Source organism: Bicyclus anynana, chromosome 6 (genome assembly GCF_947172395.1).
Source record: "Bicyclus anynana chromosome 6, ilBicAnyn1.1, whole genome shotgun sequence".
Lineage (NCBI taxonomy): Eukaryota > Metazoa > Arthropoda > Insecta > Lepidoptera > Nymphalidae > Bicyclus > Bicyclus anynana.
This window is the reverse complement of record NC_069088.1, coordinates 12,533,153-12,558,105: the sequence shown is the minus strand read 5'-3', so window position 1 is coordinate 12,558,105 and position 24,953 is coordinate 12,533,153. Positions and strand designations below refer to the sequence as shown.

Below are 24,953 nucleotides of genomic sequence, written 5' to 3'. Positions count from 1 at the left end.
AATTTTGTGACATGTTTATGTCATGTAGATGTTCTAATTTCGAAATCTGACATCATCTTGGTTTAGTATCTTTGATTAAAGATAGTGTGCCAGGGATTAGAACTACCCAAGAAGCCAGAACAGGACCAAAATCCTGTCCGAAACCGTGATATTTAGACACATTAGACACATAATTATATAATAACTAGCTGCCGCGGTTTCACCCCCGTGGTTTCCGTTCCCGTATGGTTACGGAGATAATATATAGCCTATAGCCTTCCTCGATAAATGGGCTATCTAAGGCTGAAAGATTTTTTTAAATCGGACAGTAGTTCCTGAGATTAACGCGTTCAATCAAACAAACTCTTCAGCTTTATATTATTAGTATGAATTCAAGTACTTTTTGTACTATAAAATATAAAAAAAATCCTTGGTATAGTTTTATTATTTACAGATATAAATTATGTTTTCACTATTTTCCTCGTAATTTTTACGTTTTTTTTTCTTAAGAATCTTTCTTTCCTTGTGCCTTGGTGGAGATTGACGGGCAGTAATCGAGTGTCGCGATTAGCAATATAGATATAGATCTACCTAAGCAGAACTATATGAGTTTTGTTACATTGTTTTATTTGTTTTTGTTTGTTGTTGTTGTTTGTTATTTAGTTCTGGAGGCACGTAAATTACCTATAGGTATGGTACATACACAGACAGGTACATACAGATTTTGTAGACTGATATTTCCAGCTGTAAGTATTAGGAAACCGACCCATTTCCATCATAAATAATTTTTGACCAAAAAGATTTTTCTGATAATAAATAATGTCAATTTCTATGTTCATAGAGTTGTCAAAATTATAGTATAATTTCAATTATAACAAATGTAGTATTTAAAAATTTTCGTAGTCTACTTTTAGGATTAATTTTTACTATCATAACAGTAAAATTTTATTAATTTCTTGTAAGTGTTCTTGAGATGTCGGGAGAACCAAAAACGCAAGGTTGTATTATAAGTACACAGTAGATTAAAGGCATACCTAACAAACATATCAACCAGATAGTTGGTATATTATAATCACTACGTTTTATCAACTCAGAAAGGGATCCTCGCCGTATCAACTAGAGCCGTCAAGTATTCTTTGTATAAAACTCCTTCCTGCACTGTCATAACGCGACGCGTAGCAGCGATAAGGAATTATAGTACCATCATCTTGTGGTAGAGGTAACATCTCGAACAGGTAACAGGAAATGTGACCTGGAGTGCAAAGGATCCTTTTAGAATTTATTAGCACTCACCATCCCTGACCGACATGTTCTCTATACCCACACTAAACAATTTATGATCACAATTCACCATTTCACCGATGCTTCTATTCAGTTTTCAATTGATTTCAATGCCGTTTCTCTATGTTTCTAGAACCGAGTAATGTTGAGTGCCCCCGCAAATGTCGTATTCCACAACGATTGCCGCCAGGACGGGTAAAACCTTTTCAACCAAAATATTTGACTGAAGATCAGGTAGGAAGTACGAATGTAACGTAATTACTATAATATCTGAAGACCTAAGATGCCGGTCCAAGAGATAAATTTTGTCTACATATGGTTCGTAGATATACTTTCGCCCCATCGCAATAAAAGAGTTAGCACAAATATCGCTTTGCTGCTATGCATGGGGAGAATAACAGAATACTAGCTGACGCCGCGCGGTTTCACCTGCGTGGTTCCCGTTCCCTTATGGATGTGGGGATAAAATATAGCTTATAGCCTTCCTCAATAAATGGGCTATCTAACACTGAAAGAATTTTTCAAATCGGTCCAGTAGTTCCTGAGATTAGCGTGTTCAAACAAACAAACTCTTCAGCTGTATAATAATAGTTTAGATATAAGGAAAGTGGTCTTCAGGTTTTATACCTTGTTTTATTTGGTCGGATGAAGTTAAAAATAAATTGATAAAAAAGGGACACAAAAAGGTGAAATTTAGATTTAGTTAAATCAAGTATTTATTTTTACTTTTAGAAAAATAAGGCGGACGTTGCCCCGACGCCAATAAGTAGCTCCATAAAGAGTATGACCAGACCAAGTTCAAATGAGGTTTGTATTTAGAAACGTATAAAAATGTTTACCTACACATATTTAAATCTGTATATGTTTTGAGAGTTGTCCTTTGTTGAGAGAGAGAGAGAGAGAACGACGCTCTAGGAGAAATCGTGAGTCTCCACAATTACATGGATAATTAAATATTCCTTGGAGAAGAATCAATTTCCAATCTGCTTTTACATTCCTAAATTTTAATATACTTACCCTTAAATCTATCACGATTTACAATGCAATTTTGAATTACCCGATGAATGACGATATATCACTGCACCAGGTGACTGACGATATAAATACATATCTATCGAAGATGTTGTAAAGTAGACGTTGAATAAAAGTTATAAATTGACGATTGTCGCTGCATCGTTGGCTCCGGAGTGCTTTCCTGTCCTGAGTCGGGCTATGGTGGTGTTACAACCATGTGCCTTGAAGAACACTTTAAACTGATATGGTCAATTTATCATTATCATTTGATAGTGATCAATAAATACTCAAACATTATCACGCTAAGCCCGCCAACCCATTGGACCAGCGTGGTGGATCTAAGCATCCCTCTCTCATAAGAAGGGAAACCTAGCCCTGTGGTGCACTACAATAAAATAAGCTGATCATGATAATGATGATCCCTACCCATAATCGGGTTACTAGTAGGCACGAGTTTCCTCTCAGAATGAGAAGGGTTAGGCTATCCACCTCGCTAGCCAAATGCAGATTGGCAGACTTCACACGTAGTGAATTATGAAAATTCTTAGGTATGCAACTTACCTCACATTTATTTTCCTTCACCGTTTGTGACACGGAAGTACCTGAAGAGATCTCTATTGCACTATTATATTTTTCATAAACTCCGTATAGTCTCGACCGAAGTCAGCGAATCGGGCTGCCGATGATTTTGGGGAACCGGCGACACGGGCGACCCGTACGCGACCAGAGCGAGAACGACTTCTGATGACACCAAAGGTTAGCCCACACCTGCGTTGCTAATATATCTATACTTATACAATAATAATATAAAGAAGACCCAAAGTTACTATTTGTTTCTGTTTTAGAAACCGACGCTGCCAAGAAGAGCCGTTAACGAGAAATTTCTCGAAATGTCGATGAATGGCAGACCTGGAAAACAAGTCATTACCGTTCCACTAAAGCAGGTAGACAGCTAATTGAATAGTATAAAACATCACTATACCGACACGTGTGTAGGGGTAGCTATGTGCGGGAAAAGGAGCAATTGCCCCGGATCGCTTGTGAAAGAAGGAAATTGCAAGAGTCACTATTTTGTACGACGTTAATCGTGGATCTACATATGTAGATATCATTATTTTTTCATGTTTACTAAAATTTAAGCTTCCATGCGTCAATTCAAGGAATCTCTACCTCAAACTTGATATTTAACTTTGTGGCACCTACATTATAGGTATGAATAATTTTGTTATGATTTAAAGCTATGAATAATTTTGTTTTCAGAAATGTAGACCACCTCATCATTACGGAATATCGACAGATCTTCCTGATCAGGTAATTGTTATATAGTCCAAGTACAAGAGAATATACTTTTTTTTCTTGCGAATATTTCTAAGCCTAACCCGGGATAACATACCTCGTAATTTACTAAATTAATGTGGCAGTTATTAAATTAAGTAGTAAAAGTATTCGTTGGGTAAGCATCAGTAAAAAGTCAGCTGTCTCGGAAAATCTCAATCGGCCCAGCCGGGAATCGAACCCAGGACCTCCGTCTTGTAAATCCACCGCGCAATCCACTGCGCTACGGAGGCCGTCAAAAATTATTATTCAATTTTCATAGCGTTTGCCATCGTAAACAGAGAATCGACGTGCCACATGGCTATAAACTATCTCCTTTCCAAATTTCAGCCATATCATTTCAATAGTTGTTGTCTGAAGGAGAACCTTTTAAACACACACTCGCGTACTCATTTATTTTCGTCATTGTACTTGTTACAGCAGTGTGACTAGTAAGTATCCGTTCAGGCAACATTATATTAATAATGCTTTTAGCTATCTTTAGAAGTAATTTTTTTTTTTTTTTTATTCTTTACAAGTTAGCCCTTGACTACAATCTCACCTGATGGTAAGTGATGATGCAGTCTAAGATGGAAGCGGGCTAACTTGTTAGAAGGAGGATGAAATCCACACCCCTTTCGGTTTCTACACGGCATCGTACCGGAACGCTAAATCGCTTGGCGGTACGTCTTTGCCGGTAGGGTGGTAACTAGCCACGGCCGAAGCCTCCCACCAGCCAGACCTGGACAAATTAAGAAAATCTCAATCTGCCCAGCCGGGGATCGAACCCAGGACCTCCGTCTTGTAAATCCACCGCGCATACCACTGCGCCACGGAGGCCGTCAAAAGATACCAAATATCTATAATAATATAAATAAGTAAGATACCAAATATTTGTTATCTTTAGAAGTAAGATACGTACACTATATTTTATTTTTGTTTAGGAAACAATAAAAAAATGTGAAGAGCTAGAGTTGCAGCGAGCTAATTTCTCTGATGCGGCGGATATGTATAATAGCGTGAACGATATATTTATGGATCTTAACGAAGAAGGTTACATTAATTTACGATATCAATTTATTTATATTTAGAAATGAAATTCCGCTCCATAATCAGTCAATTTATTACCAAACCGTACTGCTAAAGCAAAAACAAAAACAACGAATTGTTTTGTACACTCTTTAAGTTTAGTCGCTTTTATCTTTAGGTATACCTGTTGGACTAGTGTATTAAGCACAACACTAAAACATCTTGAATGAAAAAAATACACTATAAACTTAAAAATAACGTAATTCATTAAGGAACGCTTTATCAAATCGTCTTTTAAAATATTTCAGAATCTATTACGTCACGACCGCATAGTGATAAAATAATGCAGTTGCAAAGTTGTTGGCAAGAAAAATTTGTTCAGTTTGAAAAGTTAAAAAATGAATTAAACGACCGACAGGTAACTTTCCGACGTAATTTTACTGTGTTCCACATTTGGCACATCCATTGGCGGATTTGACAGCAGGCTAAGTAGATCTAGGACGACAGATTTAAGGAGGCGAGATTGGTTTAAAAATAATAAAAAATAAAAAAACTCTTCTTGAGAAGAGTCTTGCAAACGAAAATTTTAAAATTTTAGCCCTTACTATATGTAATGTACAATCAAAAAAATTGTGCAATTAATATAATTTCAAACAAGGGTATCGAATTTTAGGGGTCTTTTGACCCTTGATCAAAATTTTTAACAGTTTGGTGGCGACAAACATGTAAAACCGCCACTGAGCTTATGACAAAGATATGAAAAGCTTAATAAAAGCCATGCGTTGGATATAATTACCTATATGTTAAAAATTTTCCAATAAGATATTCGACAAAGTATTTTTTTGTATTATTCAATTAAGTAGCCATGTAAAATGTACTAAGTGATGGTGTAAAAATCAATACCGTAAAATAGGATGTGTTTTTAAAAATATTTTGCTAATAAAACAGAACATTATACTGGAAGTGTACGCATCGTTGAGGAACACTAAGCAGCAGCTGACGACGATGGGTCACAAGACCGAGATGCCGTCGACAGATGACCTGCGCATCATGAACGTGGCCAACATGACGCCCAACCAGTTACTGCAGCTGTGTGCTGAAACGAAAAGTCGGAAAGACGGTAAGGTTTTTTTATTTTAACAAAATATTAGATCCAAAGAACTTCGTACCGCCTTCAAATTATCACTAGCAGCGCCACCTGCAATATCTAATTGAATTTTCGAAACATACAGGAACCCATTGTAAATATATATACAGTACGATATACATGAAACTTTATACCCGGGATGAAATTACGGCACATGAGACTTAATAACCGAGGTGAAATTACAGGCACATGAGACTTCATAACCGGGGTGAAATTACAAGAGACTTTAAAACCGGGGTGAAATTAGAGGCACATGCCTCAAGTTGACGGGCAGGGCACAGGGCAGCGCATTGTAACAAATCTTCCTTGCATTTATCTGTGTGGCATTATTATAATATAGGCGATAGTTTTTCAAGGTTCCTCTGCTAGTTTCGTCAATTATCTATAAACTATAATTATCAAAATTATCTTACCATATTTTATGATACTTTATTGCATGATCTTTAATCACAATTTTTTGTACTTACGATTTAGGTATCTCCCATTTACGATAATAGCACAAACATCAATTCTGAAAAGAATCGTTACCGTATCAAATCAACTCGAGCCGTCCAATATTAATTATATGAAACTATTTACTGCAATGCACTCTAATCGGATTCGTAACGAAAACGCCTCACTTCGGGATAAGCTCACGAACCGAGGAGATACTGTGACGATCACAATCAGAGGTGATATGTGTGCTATATACTTATTATTAATATGAATTCCTTATTAGTTAACCTGACTAAAAATGCTTTGATGATCGATTTCAAAAAGATAAACGAGATTCCGTTAAAGTTAGTGGCTACATGTGAACAGACATTGGCGACGAGGAAAGACATGATAGACTGGTTTGAAAACTTAAAGAATCACGAACAGGTACATTATTCATTGTTTTTTTCCTTTATAACTTATTGATATAAATTTTGCTTCACATGAAACATACTCGTAGATTTACTGGTTTCACAAGTTCTGAGATTAAATATAAATTATGCTTAGTTTTACAAGATCTAGTTATTAGTATTTTATGGTTTTATGTTTACTAATTATTACGATTCTGAGGTTAGAATTTAATAGTAATTTAAAAAATAACGGGCATATTATTTATACCATCACTGTTGCAACAACTTCGTGCAAATACCCCCTTTTTACGTACAAATACCCAATATAAATAATGAATGTTAATACCACCCGTTCTTGAGTTTGAGGGTTCGAGCCCATGATCTCTCGCTGTCTTTATTCTTTTCTTTACAAGTTAGCCTTTGACTACAATATCATCTGATGATGCTGATGATGCAATCTTAGATGGAAGCATGCTAACTTGTTAGGAGGAGGTCTTTACTGTGGAGATATTGCGGCTTTGGTATGTTTAATGTTTCTTTCTTCCAGGGTTGCTCAAAGAGCAGTCTTTCTAAAAAGATATACGAGTTTAACGCAGAAAACGAAATGTTGAGTTGCACTTTGGAAACAGTGAAAAATGATTTTCTTAATGAATTGAACGACATCTTAAGGTAAGCATTTGAATTCGAAATTGGGGGCTAGTAATACTAGTTGATACGTAGAGCCCGGTCCATTTCGTTTAAAAACCTAAAAACCCATTTCGTTATATTTAAAATTTTTCTTTTCGCAATTTCGTTTAATGAAGTTTTCATCTTATTGGAAATTTATGAGGATATGAATTTTATTATAATATACTAATAAGCATATATACTAATAAGCATCCATATTAAGTATGCTGTCTGACTATAATACTGTTACCTTTTTATGTTGCAAATAATTACCCTTTCTTTTTATATTATCAGAACATGTATAAACGAAAGAATAGCCCTCCAACTGCGTACCGAAGAATTCACGTGCGAAATATCGGAACTGAATTCGCAGAACACCGAGCTCAAAAAGCAATTATACAATGCCGAGAATCAAAAGTCCCATATAAATAAAATAAGAATTGAGGTATTGGGAATTGTTTGTTTGTACAAATATGTGTAGTGTCAAAGTGTAGTAAAGTCTTTAAGAGTAATTCCATATCTCAAGCGATACCATAGTCCATAGATAATAATTTATTTGAGATTTAAATATATGTTTATAATAAATTACATGCTATAGCTGTTTGAAAGCAATCTTAGGACCCAGAGACTGAGCCAATAATTGCACGTACTTACTACTTAACTTAACTTAACTTACTACTTAAAATTTTCGTAAGTACAATTACGTCTTCTTAAAACACATAAAATAACCATTTAAATGACCATTAATTGTCAATATTTGTAAATCGAATAAATTAGTGTCAAAATTGATCTTTACCAAATTGACAACGTATACACAGGAACTCGAAAAGGAACTGAAAGATGAAAAAGTTAAGAAATTAAGAATACGAGATCACCTATCGCGTGCTGAAGGGCAGTTGAAAATTGAAGCGGATCGAGCAGCACAGCTAGAGGCGGCGCTCAACCAAGCAATCACACATACAAGGAGTTTGGAGCGAACGATACAACAGCAACAGGAACAGGTAATACATCAAAACCCCTTCCCGAACAGCAATCTAAGCCGAGGTCCGAGACTCGGAGGAAACGACCTTAGAGAGTCGTTCCGCCCATCTACTCTGCTTTTGCCGTTGGGCCCAATCAGGCGATGTTTCTGCTCTCGCCAAAACCCCCCGGTGACGCTGCTGAGGTCCCTTTAGGACTTAGACCCTACGGCACTTACACAACCTGAAAAAAACGTAATAATCTACCATACCATTATACCATTTTGACGAGCTCTTTGGCGCAGTTGGTGGTCCTGGATCCGATTCCCAGCACGGGTTAGTTAAGGATTTTATATTTTCTAAATCGGCTGAAGTCTGGTGTGGTGGTAGGCTTCGACAGTGGCTATATACTACCCTACCGGCAAGCGATTAAGCGTCCTGGTATGATGCCGCGTAGAAACCATCAGAGGTATGGGTAGAAGTGAGGTCTTCCAAGTTAGCCTGCTTCCATCTAAGACAATTAACATCAGGCGAGATTTGAGTATTTTTAATTTAATAAAAAAAAATAATTAGATGAAGTATCAACAAAACAAAATAAATAATCTTAATACAATATTTTTTAATTTGTCAGAATCAGCAATTGCAAAAAGATTTCGGCAGTGAATTAAATAAATTAAAAGAATCTATAAAGAAGAACACAAATCATATAGAGGATATTGCTACAGCTAGAGAAACTTTGCAACACGAGTAAGAATTTAATTTAATTTGTGAAAATATTTCATATTCAGGCTTTAATACATGATAACTTTTTTATTATTAGAAATGAAGATCTAAAGAAAAAGCTCCAGGAACTAACATGTCATTATAATTTATCTCAAAGTACAATGAAAGAAGATCTGAATAAAAATATCGCTAAGCTTATTGAAGTTGAAAATAGATACAATGAAGAATTGCGAAATAAAGAGAAATTACACAAAACTGTTGACTCCCAATGGGCTCGTTTACTGGAATATGAATCATGCCATAAAGACATGTTGAAAAAGATACAAGAAGCTGAAAGCACCACTAGTGAGTTTTATATTGGAACCTCACATGTCACCATATTTTAAAATTCTAATGCATTTTGTGTTTCACGTTTATATCTCCGCATATTATATCAATGATATAATATATGACGATATGATGTAAAGCAGTTTAGAACTCTCGTTTTGAATTGACTCCTCCTTGTTTGTCGTTGATTGAAGAAGAAACATCTTCTGAACTCTTCGGTCTCATTACTATGAATTGTTTCCTCTGATTGCATCACATTCTACCTATGTTTTACTTTTTCAGATGAACTTATGAACTACAAAAAAGAGTTGGAACGAACTAAGAACGAGCTAAATGAAGCTGTTACTAATTTAGAAAAATACAAAACATTAAATTCAGAACAGGAAGTTAAAATACTGGGAATTGAGGTATGAGTAAAAAATCCATATTTTTAAAATCTTGATAATTTTACTATTCCCAAACTAATTTTATAATACGTGTCCACAGGAAAACTTGAAAATTTCACTTGAGTTAGAAAAGAAAATCAAAACAGAAATTAGTAATAAGAACAATAACATCGCAGAACTTGAAGAAAGAAATAAGTTGCTTACTCAGCAGTTACTGGAAAAGTAAGTGACTGATTTTTTTTATAAATAGCAATACAATTACAATATACATCACATTACAAACATAATTAAAACCGTTTATTGCAAGTAGACTTTGTTTCTAAAACCGTTAAAAAGGTCTAGACTTCTCTATACTAAAGCCAAACTCAATTAGCAATGTTTATCAATAAACAATTTTTTTTTATTTCATTTCAAAGCTTATTATTTTTAATTACTTTTTCCTAAATTAATTAAAATAAATTTCATATGCATTAGGTATGACATACGTTTTTAAGTTGTTTACATTATGTTTATAAGAAAACAAATTAGAAATGAAGATATCATTTCTAATTTGTTTTCTTATAAACATAGCACAGCATTTGGCTTTAATATATAGGATCTATATTTTTGAACGGACTAATCTTATTAGTATTATAAAGTTAAAAAGTTGTGGTTCAACGAGGTAGTCACGAATTACTGGATTTTACCAGTTAAACTACAATTACTAATGAGAAACTGATTTCAGTCTTGGATAACACATTAGTGAGAGAAAGGCTATTACAGGCTGTAAAACATTAGGCTTTATATGCATTAATTCTATGCAAGTGAAAGAGCGAGGCACAGATAGTAATTAAATTAAAAAAGTCTACCACATAGGCTAACGAGGCAGAATAAACATTGTATATATCTTGTAAATAAATTAAATAAATTTTATACAAATTAACTATTGCAGTGATTGCAAAATGCAAACTTACGAAGATCAACTAAGTACTCTGAAAAGCCATTTAACAAAGATGCACGAACATTTTATTGAGTATGGAAACTTCGAAAAGATACACGAACAGGTAACTTTATTAGCATTTAAGTATGAGAATATTCGACAATTTTCATTTATTTTACTTTTTTTTATCAAAATAAAACTTAATTAATCTATCTTCACTATTGTAGGTCAATCGACAAAATATTAAGCTGGCTGAAACCAAACGAAAGAATGATGAATTATCTGAAGAATTAGAGAAAAAACAAAATAACTTAAAACAAGTAACCGAACTGTTAACAGAACATGAGAATTTATTAAAACAAAGACAAAGTTTTTTACAATCAGAAAAAGATAAAGAACAATCGAATATTCTAAGACTAAATGGCCAAATTAATGAAAAGAATGCTGAAATTAGTTCCCTTATTACAAACATAAAAACAAGGAAAGAACAAATATCTCAATTGGAAAAGATAATACTAACAATTGAAGATCAAAATAGAAAATGTGCTGTTCAAAAACGAAAAGACCATGATAAAATTTGTGCTCTTGAACAAAAAATTGCTGAATACGAACACTACTTGTCGTCTAGAGACCCTGAGTTACCAGATAATTTAGATAATCTGATAAAAATTCTCGAAGATGAATTAGGAACTTCTTATGATAATGATCACATTTCAAGTTGCTTCAAGCAGATTGAGTCAAATTACAGGAACCAAAATGATTCTAGTTATCAACCAAATAGTAAAAGGCCAGCTAAAATTGTGATGGGAAACTTTGTGAAGAAAACTTACATACCAAACAACGATGATATTAATAATTATAGAAACGATATTGACTATCCACGAAAGAAAGCCATTAATAGTACTGATACACAGCATTGTATACCAGCACCTGACGCTGAAAATTCGTTTGAATTTATGAAAAATGACGTGTGTACCGACGGAATATTGCAACATTGCAACCATTCAAAAGAAAAATTATCAAAAAAATTGCAATACATTTTGCCTAAACAAATGAGGGACGAAAAAAAAAGCAAAATGTTTAAATTTGCTAGTCCTCGAATAACATGACTTTATTCTAGGCTACAATATTTTTATTGTATTTGTCCAATGTACATGTAACTTTAAATTTACACGTATTTATTTACATTAAAATGTTTGAGATAAGTTAAAAAAAGTATATTTAATTTGATAATATTATTTTTATAAGCGAAAAAAAGGTAATAATCTTCTCATTCAGGTGAAAAATATGCTTGAATCTGGAACAAACAAATTGTTTTACTTACATAATATTTAAAGAAAAAAGATTTCTGAATTGTAGTTGTAAGGGGGCGTTCATAAATTACGTGAGATGTTTTAGGGGGGGAGGGGGTCGAGTCAAATCTCATCTAATCTTACGTTGGAGGGAGGGGGGGTCTCGGCATATATCACGTAATTTTTTTTCTGAATGAAACAAAAAAAAAATATACTATTTTGGTCAATTTAATCCAGATTGTACATGCTTAAGATTTAATCTTAAGCGTAATCGTAATACGATTAAGATAATTTCCTAATTCGTTCTAAAAAAATTAATTTCATTTATACCTCGACGTTATACATGCGTTAATACGCAACTGTCTACCAATTCAACCGCTGAATGCCTTCATCAGCACGCCTTATGACCTCTATTGCCCAAGGGTACGTGATGATTTAGAGAAAAGATGCTGCAGTACATGCGGTATTTATTTTGCATCTAGCATAAGAGTTGTCTCACAGATTGTCACGAGACGAGCTAATGAGTTACTGTGCGCAAGTGCCAACGGCTTAGAGTGGGTAGATCAGAAATTTCGAAAAAACACCTCACGTAATTTATGAACGCCCCCTTAGTTGTAAGTTGAAAACACAATCGCCTTTGTGTGTTGACTAACGAAACAGCAGAAACACCTAATCAAATAATGCTTTCACCAATAGAAATCTACATTATCAGGAAGTAACATATTATTAGGCTATATTATTATGTACTCGTATTCCCACGGAAATAGGAACTAAAAGCTACTCGGGGGAAGCCTCGTGGTTCTGCCAGCAATAGTATTGGGTACCTAATATTTAAATACTTCGCATTTGGACATTGTAGAGTTAAACATCTCCAGTTTTTCAAGGCTTTTCTGTCGTTGTCTGAGTGACGTTGTCGCTTGGATCCATCGGATTTTTCAATAAGTCATCATCATCATTAACAATCCATATTCGGCTTACTGTATGAGCACGGGTCTTCTCTCAGAATGAGGGGTAAGTAAAGTAAGTAACTATAGCAAATCAAATATCAAATACCAGGCTTCGGTTGTTAACAATTTTCGATGTAGAAACAGCGTGTTTCGAGCGGACTATTTCCCTCTCCAGCAATGTTTTCCGTCGCTCCAGTTGAGTCCTTACTCGTTCTTCTTTCTCCAGCTGTAAGCTTTGCGCGAGCACGGCACTTTCTAAGCTGAGCACGCGAGCACGTTCGGCTCTGAGCGCCGACCACGTGTCGGCTGCACATGAGCACATTGAACTTAAAGAACGTGAAATCTGTGAACATAAATGAAATCAAATATACTCAAGATATAAGTCAGATCCATAATAATAACAACATACTCGTAGGTAATAAAAAAAGCGCGCACGCGTGATGTGATAGTAAAATTGATGAAAGATTAAAAATCACAACAAGTAGCAAACTAAAATCAATCTTTTCGGCGTACGAGTACCACAAAGTGTGTTTATCTATACTACAATATCTACTGTGCTACAGCCTTTCTTAATGAGTACTGTTTACAAACAAACAAATTAAAAATGAGGGTATAAATCACTAGTCATTTCACACCTAATAATAATTATTATTAACTTGTTTTTAAATTAATGAAAATAAATTGGATAAATAGGCTTAGAACAATTAGTTAAGGTTAATATATTTTATATAACATTTTATACAAACAAACCATACATAATTTAAAATAAATAAGTTCTGAAATGACATGCGTTTTCTACTTTTATTTCTATGTATTTGTTGGTAAACAGTACTCATCAAGAAAGGCTGTAGTATAGTTCATGGTTTCCTACATTTTTTAAGTAAAATTTACCCGGGCGCAATTTAATTAGGCAACCCACTTAAATTTTAAATCATTAATTATCAGATGAGGGTTTATATTTCTTATGCTTATGCTAAGTGGTAGATACACGCCATTTCTATCGCCTATAGCTTGGCAACTTCGTTTGTAACACTCCCGATGTTCCGAGCGGGCCGTGGGGCGTGTAGCGGTGAATGAAAAACCCACGACTGATGCACGTCACTTCCCCGCACGCACGATTTCACACCCGCGCAATCCTTCCCCCTGCCGCCCGCATATCATGTAAGTGTTATCAACGAACTTGCCAGACTATAGCTGTTAAGTTTCGTTTGTCAAACCTCAGCATGCATATCATCTCCGATGGGTGGAGGATCAACTGTGTTCTCAAAGAAGGCAACGAGCTCCCGCCGCGTTCGAGTCATTTTAGTGAACAATTCCGCAGATCTTTCATATCGCTCCAACATCAGTGCACGGGATGCTGACGCTTTGACCAGCGCCGACCTTTCACGAGTTAGCTGTTCTACTTGCATGTGCAGCTCTAAAATCTAATGAACATTGTAAAGATAAATAATAAATACATCTTATTATTGCCCGACATAGCCCAGTGGATATAACTCTGCCTCCGATTCCGGAGAGTGTCGGCAAATTCTGTACACTGAAGATATTTTGCTAATTTTTATTTCAGGGCATTAAATAATAATAATAATCTTTACTGAAGTCAAAAATATTTTTTTTATTTTTTGTCTGTATCTTTCCGTGTTTTTGTTGACCGGACATCACACTGAAAATACTGAATGAATTCATATGTTTATAATTATAACTTAGCACGATTTGAGACGATCAGACAATACGAAGATTGATGAAGGATACTTTTTGTCGCGAAAATAAAATCAGAATAGGATGAAATCGGCGTTGAAAGTTTTATAAAAAATCTTTAAGTTTTCAAGTTATATTTGTAAAAATTGGTATATGTATTTCTAGAAATTAACACAAATAATATAAGTCATTCAAGATTTTTAAAATTTTACCCCTAAATGGCGATGTTAAATTTTTTTTTAAATATAAATGAGTTAAATTTTTGTAAAACGATAAGCGGACTGTTTATTATATACATAATTATAAGTATGCGACAATATAAATAGAAGAGGGTGAAATAGGGGTTGATAGTTTATTGCGCCATTCGGCCGTCATAAGATGCAAGAGACTAATGTTTATTACTTATGAGATAACTCCTATACACTATAGAATGAATAATTTAATTCACTGTGTAAGATAAAAAAAAATCAAATGTGTAGGTACCTCTGTTTGTAAGTCTTGATATGATATTTCTTTATCGTATAATTGATAGTTACGCAACTTCATTACTTCTAACCGTAGCGATGCTAATTGGTTTTCATATTCAGTCATACTTCGTTCCCTGTATAAAAAAAAATGTTTGAACATGTTGCTTAATACTAATTTTATGTTGTTGCACTTTGCTTAGACTTAATTTCATGATTTTATGTGAATACATAGAACACACCATTCTCGACCTACATACTCATATCGCCCGTCAGCTAGGGTCAACCAACTTAGGTCAACTCGTGACCCTTAAACCGTAAGTAGTCATTGCCTATCTGACCGATACTTGAAGGCTTTCATATCGCGGTGTAGCGCCGTATTACGAACGCCCGGTTCCCACTGGATCAGTTAACGGGCCCATGATCAATTCGCGTGGGAGCCGGAGGTTTGCCCACACAATTAGTTTTAGATATTTTTTATCCATTAATTACAGGACCTTTTAATGTTACCGACAGTATAATTATATGTATAATATGGCATTGTATACAATGCTTAAATTACCTTAAAACTTATATTTGGCAATGTATGTATAGCACAGAGATAAAAACAAAACTCAAAACACATAACAAGTAGCAAAATCAGACATGTTTACGGTCACCTACATATTACTGTACAACATATTATTTTATTCTCTGAATTTTTCATGTAATCATCTAATTTAGGAAAACTAAGATAAAATATGACAAACAATACATTATTTTCTCGTTTTCGTGCTGTTCTTCGATAACTTGCCGTAGCTTCATAATTTTTTGTTCTCTATTCAACAACTCGGCGGCCATTTTGTCTTCCTTATCTGCGCCTTCTTCTTGCTAAAATGATTACCAATTAACATTACATACAAGTAGCATAAAATGAAGTCACTTCCGCAGTAAATTCGCTTAGATATTATAAAGTATTCAACGGATGTTAATGCAGTTTTCAGCAACGGATAGAATGATCCTATCGGAAGGTTCATATGTTTTAGAAATACATATATAGGCACATATCTATTATTATAGGTATTCGTACAGCTTAGGCAAATGACACCCTTTAATATACAACCTTAACCCTACTTTATTATATAACCCTTCAAAAGGACCACTTTTCCTTGCATAAAATTGATAGTTCTGTGTTAACTACGAGTGGTTTAGGAAAGTAGTCTATGAATTGTGATTCCCTTGTGAGAGTCAGAATATACGTTTTTTTACGTTAACTTTGAAGTTATTTTGAATTTGTTATAGATTCAAGGGACCATAGCCGCGAGCATATGATTTTAATTATCAATTCGATACCTTCACACCTTTGTAAGACTAAGGGTTTTGACAGACAGACAACAAAGTGATGATGATGATGTTCTAAAATATAAATTATCACATTACCGCAATTTTTGCCAAAGAATTCAAAAAACTATCTTTGTCAGCTTTGCAATGACGAATTTCCTCTTCAGCGTGCTGAAGCGCCATACGAGTTGTTTCTAATTCTCTCCAGATCTCAGTTTCTCTATCCGTTGGTTCGTTCTCTATAAAATTATGTTAATCATTGTATTATTACTAAATATTGAATTTTTAATATCGTATTACTAGCTGACGCCACGCGGTTTCACCCGCGTGGTTCCCGTTCCCGTATGAATACGGCGATAATATATAGCCTATGCCCTTCCTCGATAAATGGGCTATCTAACACTGAAAGAATTTTTCAAATTTTTCAAAAGGACACCTAGTTCCTGAGATCAGCGCGTTCAAACAAAAAAACAAATTCTTCAGCTTAATGATATTAGTATAGATTGCTGCAAGGAATTTGCAATATTTAAGAGAGCTAACCTCTAGATGGGATATAATCAGAGCAATGTATGCGTTCCAAGTCCATCAAACGAATAGAACGGTCGCGTACATTGTCCAGATTCTCTTCTAATTGTTTAACATGATTTTCCAATTCCACAATTCGTTCCTTTGAAGCTGATCTTTCCTGTTCCTAAAATTAACGAAGTATATAAAACATAGGGTCTATATTAATTTTTCTTCTAAACTCTAAAGGTTTTAAAAAAATAACTGAGGGCAGCATTAAGGGGAGGTAAAGATACAGGTTTACTTTCCTATCAAAACATTAATATGTATAGAAATTATTGAATTATCTGCCTGTGATTACAAAATAACTGTGTTTTATATAGTTATTTAAAAATAATACTAAAACACGATCAAAAAATTTGTGTATGTCTGTCTGTCTGTTTGTTTGGGCTAATCTTTGAAACAGCTGGACTGATATTAATGGACCTTTTATAAAAGAGATAATTGAGGAACATAATATAGATATTATTTCCATATAAATCCATGGTCTCCGCGGAATTTGTTAATATCACGTGATTCGCCCGCGAGAAATTCAGTTGCGGGGGTGCGATAGTTTATAATATTAATGGATATAATAGATAAAGGTGCCTGGCTAAGGGGTGAGCCCCTCACTGGTAATACTTGAGATAACATGGCACCTGCTCGGCTACCTTCGCCTCCAGCGTCTCCAACCGCGCCCGCTCCTGCGCCTGGCGAGCCTCGATGGCCCGCTCCGCCGCATTCGCTTGTTCACGCAGTTCTTTTACTCTGTGTACAAATTATTGCAATGAAGTTCGATCTCAGTCCATCACAATGTTATAAAAGCGAAAGTTTGTATGTAAGTGTTTGTATGTTACTCCTTTTGATGTGCGACGGTAACTGCTAAACCGATTTGATTGAGATTTGGACTTGTTTTTCTGCCCGGGAAATCATGGTTCCTTCGCAAATTTTGAAAAGAGAATTTTAACCAGAATGACTCAAGGTGCAGGAATAATTTATAATAATTCATCCCTAATTTTTTGATGAGTAATTTATTTATTTATAAATACTATATACTGATGGCAAATTGTGAATTTTATGGAAATTAATTTATTCTTTGCATCCAGAAACATTCACTCGTCGTTGAGAAGTCTCTGCCATTAAGTTAGGTGAGTATTTAACTATCGAGTTTTAGGTTTAAATTTGTTTTAATACGTCGTTTGTGCAGTTCCAAATTTGTGCCTAAAATCTAACAGTGTTCATAATCTTATTTATAGAAACTATAGTTAGTTTTTTTTAGAAACGAGACTTCAAATCTGGTAATACCTCATACTGTTACGTATTCTATGGTAATACTAAGTGACGTCTGTTATGTTTGTAAACGTACCTTTGTTCGAGAGTATCACGCTGCCGGGACAAAGTTTCAATAGTCAGTTCATCCGTCTTCGAAACTTCCATTAGTTTCTTGGAACGTGCATCATAATTGGTCTCACGGTGGCGATACTGTCACAAAAAGTTATTCAAAGTGAATTCGGTAGCTATAAATAAAAATATAGTCATCTAATTAAATTTTAACATAAAGCGACCAAAAGTTAATTTTTATGCATTGAACGCTTATCAGTACGACCAAAGCCTAACAGCCATTTTTTATGGATTATAATAGCGCTAAAGGTAAGTATAGATGTGGCTAAGGTGGAACGCGTTTGACTAGAAAATGCCTATTCACTCTCATCTTAAAGATGTAAAGATCTCATTTTAAGGTTGTAAGATTTAGGATACAGTGACTTCGGTTGAGAGCTCCATACCCTAGCCTTGCCCTATGCGTACTTATAAGAAACCAAGAACCAAATCGCTTCGTACGAGTGCTAGGGATGTCAATGACATAAGGATGGAAACCTACCCGGTTTCAGTGCGATGGAAAAATAGTGACGGTAATAGCAAAACATACCAAATGCTCTAGTTCCTTGTACTTCCGTTGGGAAGTCTCCAGCGTAGTTCCTGCCTCCTTTAACTGCCTTTCCAAAGTCACAATCCTTGCTCGCGCTACTCTGAGCATACTCTCTGCTGTCGCAACTACCTCTTTCAATGATTCTTTTGCAGCACGCTCTTTGTTCAACTCTTCTTGGAGTGCCTAAAGTAATCAAAAAATATTGTCTACAAGACTTATATAACTTTGTCTTAGTTATAATATTTAAGTCAATATTAGATCGATTATTAAAGTAATTCATTTGCGTTTAACAGTAAGCTATTTTAGGATATGGTGGGTTGGTTCTAAGTGAAACTTTTTTCGCTGAAATCGCTTGCGATTAGTGTAGTCTGCTACAAAAATTCAGGCTTCCTTATAAGAGACAAATATAAGAGACAACTTATAATCAAGGAGGCCACGCCGATTATTAATCTAGGATACAAAAATCGAGGAGTCCATGCCCAACGCCAATTATATTTTATTATTTACAAAGTTTACCATAATTATTTTATTCCTTTTATCATGGTCGTAGAAAAAGTATTGTATGGCACTGCATGTAATTAACGATTGCAGCACTCGAGTTACAATGGTAAAAATAAACCCCCCTTTACGTGACAGTGGCATAAATAACTATTTTCCTTGTTTAGCTACTAGCCCGTCGTTTTGGTATAGTGTAAACTAATAAGTCGTCGGAATAGTGTAAACTAATAAGTAATAAATCGTATTACAATGTACTCGAACTCAATATTAATACGAACCTGATATGGTGGATCTGTGTTTGGGTCAGATTTTCCGACTTCAGCTACTTTAACCTCTGAGATTTGTTTCCTTGTCATTTCTTCAATTTTGTTTTGGAATATAGCATTCTCTTTATGCAGACGTTCAATTTTCTTTGTAAGATTCTCACGATCTATCCATGGTATTCTGAAGTAATTTTGTGAAGTGACAATTCTTAATAAAAACTTTTAGATAATGGATGTTAAAGTTAAAGGAAAAATTCGTTTATTTCAATTAGGCTTAATGCCCGTCCAGGTGAGGCGTTTTAATACGAAATTCGTCATTAGAAATAGGTATATATTTTTTTGATCGATATATCTCAATAACGATGAACGATAGGTAAAAAATATAAGAGATTTTAATTGTAGAACCTATGTACGTAAGAACAACAAAATAGTATTGAACAATACCTATAGATACTAATTTTTCTATAAATACCTCAAATATCACTTTTTTGGATAAAATGTGCTCTATACCTAAATCTATTTTGAGCCGTGATAGCTCAGTGGGTATGACCTCTGCCACCGATTCTGGAGGGTTTGGGTCCCAATCCATTCCGGGGCATGTGCACCTCCAACGTTTCAGTTGTGTGCTTTTTAAGAAATTAAATACTACGTGTCTCAATCGGCCAAGGAAAAATATCTTGTGGAAACCTGCATATGAGAGAATTAATTCTCTGCATGTGTGAAGTTTGCCAATCCGCCAGCCAACGTGGTGAACTATTGGCCTAATCCCTCTCATTCTGAGAGCAGACTGGAGCTCAGCAGTGAGCCGTATATGGGTTGATAATGATGATGATATAGTCTAGACCTACCTAAATTTATTTTGTTGATCAAAAATGCAAAAAGATTTTTCAAATCTCATTGGTAGTTCTACAGATAAGCGCGTTCAAACAATCTATAGATACTAGATAGTAATATTTACTTGGCAAGTCGAAGGGTATACGTTATCTTGGCTTTAAGATCTTCTGCGGTCCCCGCCACCAACCTATGTAGCTGTTCTGTCTCCGTATCGAAATCCACGTTCCTTGTCTTCCATTCCAAGTTCTAAGTAATTCGTATAAAATGTAGATATGTAACAATTAAATGTTATAAAATCATCAAAAGCTTAAAAAAGTATAAAATTTCATGGGAATAATTATTTGCCTGATCTTAATGAAGAACGGTGGCACCTGGACCTGCGGGAATAAGAAAAGTAGGCAGACGAAAGACCCGCTGGTGCGATGATATCGTCCAATTAGCAGGACGCTAAGAATAGAAGCGAGTGGTATCGGCTGGAGGAGGCCTATATATTATATACCCAATGAGGAATCCTTACATAGAAATAAGACTAACACTAATTCAACTGCAGGATATAGCCCTTTGGTAGGGACTTCCAAACATCATGATCCTCAGCCGCCTACTTCCTGCGACTCGCTTGATGTCGTCAGTCCACCTGGTGGGTGGTCGACCAACACTGCGCTTTCAAGTGCGGAGTCACCATTCCAGCCCCTTGGGACCTCAACGTACATCGGCTCTTCGTACATATACGTATAATTCTACTAACTGTTAGATAAGTAGCACGATCGCTACGATGCTTGGATCGCAGAAGATTCAGCAGTTCTATGCGACGAGCCATTATTTCAGCGCCCATACTGAGCACCTCTTCTGGTATCGGATTCAGTTGAGCTGTTATATGCTGTAGCATTTGTGGAGCTGTTAATAATTAAAGTAAAATCATGATTATCATTACTTTGGATAATGTCATTCATTCATTCATCATTCATTCATTTATTTATTCATTCATCATATCTGTGTTAAAAAATATATGTAAATGGTCTGTCTCCATTGAAACAATGATCAATTTTTTTTTGTATAGTAACGTGATAACCCAGTGGATATGACCTCTGCCTCTGATTTCAGAGGGCGTAGGTTGGAATGCGGTCCGGGGCGTGAACCTCTTACTTTTCAGTTGTGTGCATTTTAAGCAACTAAATATCACATGTCTCAAACGGTGAAGGAAAATCACGAGGAAACCTGCATACCAAAGAATTTTCTTAATTCTCTGCGTGTGTGAAGTCTTCCAATCCATCCAGAGCTCAGCAGTGAGCTAATATGGGTTGAAAACTTACCAAAAACGCCACTCATATCACAAGCTCGTGGTATATTCAGGTCATCCCTCAAGAGCAGCAGAACGTCATGTGGCGGCCATTCTTTTAGCGTTATGATACGTAATTCATTTAAAGCCTCGTCCGGAGCTCCGACACGCAGTTCTAGTTCTTTCAGTACCGCGAATTGTTCCAGAACCGTATTCTATAATAATTCATAACAATAACAGTATTATATAAATGTGGAAATAAAATATAAAACCTTACCAAAAACATAATCCCAAAGTTAGTACGTAACAATCCCAACTTGTAGGTAACAACTTACAAAATGTACATAAAGGCAAAGATTTTGTATAAAATATTTTTACCTTTAGGTAACCAAAACTACACTAAAGCCAAAGTAATAAAAATGATCGCGTGAAAATCTCGAAATATTTTAATGTATTGATGAAACTTGCCTGCTGTGCAATTAAGTTCTTCTTTATTTTCATAAATTCTCTTTTTTTAGTAGCCAATATTTTCAACGTTTTGCTAACTAAGCATTGCGGCAAGACTACATCTTTCTCTGCAACAAACGATTCTACGTTATAGACCAAGATCCCAGTGCGATGTGACGCAGCTCATTTTCTCAAAGATGAAACCTTGAGTTTCCAGTAGCATCTCATGTGCTTTGAATACCTGCGTCCAAGCCGTTAAGGAGTTCCTTAATCTGCGTTACAGCTCAATTATCAGATCGACTCCAGAACTTTTCATTTCATTTACATTGTAGTGATTTGCTTTAACGCACAAGTTGTCCCTATGATTTTTGAAAATTCCCTTCGATTTCTCCAGGATCCCAGCATCAGATTCTGACATGATAACAATGGGACCACCTCAGGAGTATATACTTTCAAACAAAAAAGGAATTATCCGAATCGTATCGAGTAATCGCGTAACATCTGCCGTAAGGGTTATTTTTAGTGGAGCTTTTAAGTATCAGACAAAAGTTCTGATCAACGAAAAGTGTCTGACACTTTTGATACTGCTTCAGAATATTATTCTTATAAATATGTTAAAATCAGCTATGTGAATTTATAGCGAACACTTCTTTTTACTTACCTTTCTCACCTGGTACCTGTCCAGGTTTCACATCACAAATCACCACAAACACGCAGGTATTCAAAGCACATAAGACGCTACTGAAAACGTAAAGTTTCATCTATGAGAAAATGAGCTGTGTCAGATCGCACTGGGATCTTGCTCTATTAGAGAACATGACGATATAACTACGATGTTTTAAAGTAAGAAAGTATATTTACTTACCTGGTTCCCGTTCTTGGTGTTCAGTTTTGTAGTTAGATGCGCCCTCTTTGGACGTACTGTGTGGTGCCGAAACTGTTTGTTGCGTATATTTCAAAGCATCAGTTGCTAAATTTAACGGTTGCTGTAAAAACTGGGGACACAAACATTTTTATATTTCAATCCGTCCTACTAATATTACAAACGTTTGTTTGTAAGGATGTTAGTTACTCTTTAACACCGCAACTACACAACCGATATGGCTGAAATTAAGAATGGAAGTAGATTTTATTCGGGATTAAACTGGAGGCTACTATTTTTTTAAAAATTTAAATACATATTTGAAAACCTTACATTCTCACTTGTCGGTGAATGACTTTGACATCTCCTGTATTTCCCGATGTTCTTCGCCTGAGCAGGGTTCTAAAATAAAAAGGTAATTATTTCAAGTTTAAAATTATTTCGGCAATGCAGACCCGTTACTGGTATGAATACTGAGAAACGGAGGCACGAGCGAAGCGTCCGTAACATACCGTACATGATACTCAACATAAAGTCAACCACTGACGATCAAGTAAACTCACATGCCTGCAGCGCTAACGGCTTGACAGCCGATAAAACTGATCGTGTGTTGGTCGCGATGTCCATCATCATGCCGATCACGAACAACACACGATTTACTTTATTGGTATTTAAAAATTAAATCCTTTTTCTTAAGAGCATACTTAAATGTAATTTGAAACTAGGTAATTAAATTCTGATTTACATCATCATCCACCACGCTAGCCCAATGCGGATTGGCAGACTTCACTCACGTAAAGAATTAAGAAAATTTTCAGCTATGCAGGTTTTCTCACGATGTTTTCCTTAGCAATTTTTGAGACACTTGATATTTAATTTCTTAAAATGCACACAACTGAAAAGTTGGAGGTGCATGCCCCGGACTGGATTCGAACCTACGCCCTCCGAATCGAAGGCAGAGGTTATATCCACTGGACTATCACGTCTCTCTTCTACAGATTCTAAATACAAGAACTTATTAAAATTTAAGTAATATCGGGTATTCTTTACTCGTGGTTTTGCTACTGGACTCGCAGACTGGGCCCTCCTGTAAAGCACAGGTCGTTTCTTCTTTGTGGTTCCATATTCGTTATCTGTTGCAATATCAAAACATTCAAATGGTTCTATTTATTTATCACTAGTGGACGGCTGCGACTTCGTCCGCGTGAAATTCAGTTATTCACAAATCTCCGGGGGACCATGGATTATTCCGGGATAAGCAACGATATTAAAAAGTAGTCTATATGTTAATTTTACAATTTAAACTATCGTGAGTGTTATTCATATAAATTGGGGCCCTTAGCCATGAGCTGGTTCTTGCATCGCGGCACGATCCAAAGTCGATGCAAGAACCAGGTGACTAAGTGCCCCGTATGGGTTCGAAACTAGTCGGGCATACTCCGACCTAATATCACGTGAGTTTTAGCCGTGTTTCATAATCAATTTATATGTTAATTAATAATCCCCTCTATCTTATAGTGTAGATTAGCTCAGACAAACAAACAGACAGATAGACAATATATTTCCTCCACCATGCCCAATATTAAAAGATAGACGCCAAGCTTCATTCAGCTATAATCTACATCGGATCTGCTACGTAAATTATAAAAAAAATCGGCCAAAATTATTTACTAACTTACTCGTAAAATATTAAACTAATATTATATTTTCGCATACGATAACGTCGGACTGATAAAATTGATCGCAAATAATGTTTTACTTATAATATTTAGTATTTACCAAGTTGATACCCACCGATCAAGGTGAAACTCAAGGTTTTGATGAAAAATATTACATTATACAATTCATAGTACATTATCTATTTTATGTCACGGTTAGCAGTTTTTTGGCAGCTATTCAATGGCATCGATTCACGAGGTCCTGGATTCGAGTCTTGGATCAAGCTATTTAGTGTTATAGTGCGCGCAAAATAAGTTTGCGCGTGGTCAGAATCGGAACTAACCAAAAGTGCCGCCAT

General features: G+C 35.4%; 1 protein-coding gene and 1 pseudogene across 1 annotated transcript; one reads left to right on the top strand and one right to left on the bottom strand.

Annotated features, from left to right (window-relative positions):
* Nucleotides 1-6,430: 6,430 nt before the first annotated feature.
* On the top strand, nucleotides 6,431-11,844 carry LOC112046047 (putative leucine-rich repeat-containing protein DDB_G0290503). Its single transcript, XM_024082507.2, has 10 exons — nucleotides 6,431-6,625; nucleotides 7,136-7,257; nucleotides 7,549-7,699; nucleotides 8,073-8,255; nucleotides 8,845-8,960; nucleotides 9,034-9,281; nucleotides 9,546-9,670; nucleotides 9,750-9,871; nucleotides 10,581-10,692; nucleotides 10,796-11,844. The coding sequence occupies exons 1-10, from the start codon at nucleotides 6,467-6,469 to the stop codon at nucleotides 11,675-11,677; spliced, it is 2,220 nt and encodes a 739-aa protein (XP_023938275.2). The 5' UTR covers nucleotides 6,431-6,466; the 3' UTR covers nucleotides 11,678-11,844.
* On the bottom strand, nucleotides 11,741-24,953 carry LOC112046048 (trichohyalin-like; annotated as a pseudogene).